We start from the raw sequence: 3,014 nt of genomic DNA, 5'->3' as shown, positions 1-3,014 counted from the left end.
ATGCATAGTTTTGCCACCGTTTCAAAAAACAGAAACACGGACACTCTGACGACGGAGGACCCCGCCGGCCTCTGGGATCCGCGGGACCCGGGCCCCGCGCCGCCTCGGGCTCTGACACCGACGAGTCTGCGGCTAGAGGGGCGCCCTGCAGTCCGTACTGCCTTGTGGGAACGCAGCCCGGCCGCCGCCGGAGGACCTGCGCCCCACGGCATGACGGGAGTTGTAGTCTAGTAGAGGCAGGCGTCCAGCGCTTCCGCAGCTCGTCGATGCATTTCAATTGGTGTTCCCTCCGTGTCTGGAGCTTTGTATTCGGCTAGTGCTTTCAGTGCAGCTTGTACTTCTTCCTTCAGCACGCTTGGCTCTTGCTCCTCTGCTACCTCCTGAAATGGTGGCGTGTCGACTATTTCTTTCTGGTGCAGTGACTCTGTGCAGTCCGTCTTTGGAGGCTTCCTGTGTCGTGCAATATTTTACCTAGAATCTTTCAAGACTGCAAGGCGTGGCGTGAACTGTTGTGAGTTCTTTGTTTCAGATGTGCTGAGCAGGTCCTTCCCTTTGGGTTGACTAATCCCAGGTCCTTGCACGTCCCGTGATAACGTTTGGCTTTGTCTCCTCCGGCTGCCCTTTGAATGTTCCACTCGGCTCCTGGACTGCATCCTTTCTCCCACGTGCTTGTAGCTCCTCAGGGCTAGAGCAAGTTTCGGGGTTTCTTCCGACAGCCACGTTGATCTTTTTTTTTTGGTGTTCTTGTTGTCCTCCTGTGGTTGTTTGTTCTGCGGCTGCTTGTTGTGGTTGTTTCATCTTCTGTTGTCTTGTTGAAGGGGTGGTGTCTTGTCTGTTGTTCATGTGGTCGCTTGTTGATCTCATTAGGAGGTACTAGGGAGATAAATAGCTCACCAGAGGCCAGACCCACACTCTCGCTGCTTCGTCTTCCTGCTGACAAGCCACATGGAGCTACGCTGATGGAGCCAGTAACCTGGAGCTGGAGGAACCACGTGGAGACCCACACCAGCGTTGAGATGCTCCCACCGCCACTAGACCCACAAGACCTTCTACCCACTGGCCTGTGATCTTCCTGCATTCAGTATCATTGCATGTGCTGTGTGAGTCTAAAGAAGAACTTATGAAAAACAAAAAGAAGAATGTATGAACTGATATGGGACATACAGGCTAATATCAGACTTATGGACTTGATCTGGACTGAGCAGTGATATTTTCTTAATATACAATTACTCTTTATATAAAGCTCTTTCTAATACACATATGAGTCTTCCTGGATTTGTTTCTCTAGTCAACCCAGACCAACACACTCCTCTGCAGGCCGGACAGCACAGCTGCAGTGTCAGGGAGTGTGGTAACCACCTGGCCGTCCACACGTTCAATCCGGGGCACCATCATGGTAACAACAGCCTGGACGAGGGCTGGACACTGCTCCACCTGCAGATGACCTATGTCAACCCTGGACACTGGCACGAAGCCAGCAGGACCAACTCGCCCAACAAGATACTAGCTGCCGTGTAAGGGTGTCTGGTACCCCCTTATCTCTGCTCAGTCGTCATTCCTGCCAGCTCACCAGTGGGTATCTGAAACCTCTCTTTGGAGCACACCATTGTCCCCACCCCATCATCATGGGGCTGTTCCATGTCCCCAACAGGCTACATTGTCTGATTATCTCATTGTGGGTGCCTGAAGCTTCCCTCCACAAGATTTGCTATTGTCCCCTTCGATACAATCGCCCCCTTCCCCCACCATCCCTGCACCCTGATGGGGGGGGGGGCTGAGGTCACAGAAGTCAGGCTGGGCTTCTGAAGACCATGACAACTCCCACTCTGGTCCCTACCCTCAGGGTGCCGACCAGCTGTGAGCTTCAGGCACCCGGACTTGGGGAGCTGACACCTCAACACAAGCTCTCACCCAGATGTGCCTTCTGGCCCTGCAGCTCAGGACAAGAGGCTACCTCATGCTCTGTGGCCCAGGACATCCCCAGGCTCCCAGAGAGTGGTCTCAGCCCAGAACCATGTCTAGACACGACAGGGGGGGCAGGGGGGAGTGTTGGCCCAGATGCTGGGCTCTGTGTCTGGATGTAACTTCACAGACCTCTGGCTCCGGCCAAGGCCACATTCTCTGCTTCCCCAGTTCAGGGAAGTTTAGACCTGTCTCCCCACCCCAACTCCTCATTCTGTCGTCCCCACACCCCACCCCTCCTCAGCCCTAGGCCCTGGTGAGTCTTCAGACAGCAGCATGTGGCCCTCAACTCCTGAAAAGCTTCCAACATCTTAAATGCCGGTCCATTGGACACCAGGAAACAAACGGACCGAAGAGGCCCCTCACCCTTGCCCCCTGTGCCCATCCTGCCCTGCCCCCAGCAGGGCCACACAATCTTAGCAACCCCCTGCCTGCAGCTCAAAGTGTCCCCACTGTGACAACATGCACCTGGGCCCTGGGGTCCCCTCACCCAAGTCAGTTTCAGGGGCCAGCGGGAGAGCTGAGGGGCTGCCAGGTGGCTTAAACTTCAGGGGGTCTCCTGGGTGCCCCTCCAACCACACCTATTTATCACAGAACAACACCTGGCCCTCCAAACCAGCCTGGGGACAGGCCAGATTTGGAGGCCCTGTGGACACCCGGTGGTTGCCCTCAGACTGGCCCTCTCTCCTCCGTGGGAAGAGAACCCTCCCAAAGCTGGCCGCCTGGGGGTGGGGGTGGGGGGACGAATTCCCCACTGGGGGCTCCTTTGCCCCTTACAGCCCTGCCCACCAGGGTAGCCCCCCTTGTCCTGTACGGGGTCAGGGCAGCGGGTGGGGAGAGGATGGAAAGGGGCTGGCCGGTACCCTCTGAAGAGGAGGCTTCCTGTCAGCGGAGGACTTCCTCTGGGTGGGACAGTGCCGGGAAGCGGTGGGGGCGGGGGAGCACAGGGGGTTCTCTCAGGGGGTAAGTGCCGGGGGCAGGGGAAGGGCATGGAGGACCTTCAGAGAGTGAGCCCCCGTGGATCTTGGGGCCCCTCGTGCCCCTCTCATCAG

At 57.0% G+C, this 3,014-nt stretch overlaps 1 protein-coding gene across 1 annotated transcript in view; it reads left to right on the top strand.

Annotated features, from left to right (window-relative positions):
* Positions 1 to 3,014, top strand: part of MADCAM1 (mucosal vascular addressin cell adhesion molecule 1) — a gene marked incomplete at its 3' end in the record, with an annotated part of 7,522 nt that continues 4,508 nt past the window's right edge. The window contains exons 1-2 of the mRNA XM_004717011.2: positions 1 to 222; positions 1,318 to 1,514. Coding sequence (XP_004717068.2) covers positions 1 to 222; positions 1,318 to 1,514 — 419 coding nt within the window. The remainder of the gene's footprint in view (positions 223 to 1,317; positions 1,515 to 3,014) is intronic.

The sequence above is a fragment of the Echinops telfairi genome, unplaced genomic scaffold, assembly GCF_000313985.2.
Source record: "Echinops telfairi isolate 266 unplaced genomic scaffold, ASM31398v2 ScPeMD7_7459;HRSCAF=8497, whole genome shotgun sequence".
Classification (NCBI taxonomy): Eukaryota; Metazoa; Chordata; class Mammalia; order Afrosoricida; family Tenrecidae; genus Echinops; species Echinops telfairi.
Note: the sequence above shows the minus strand (reverse complement) of the source record. Positions and strands in the feature narration are given on the sequence as shown.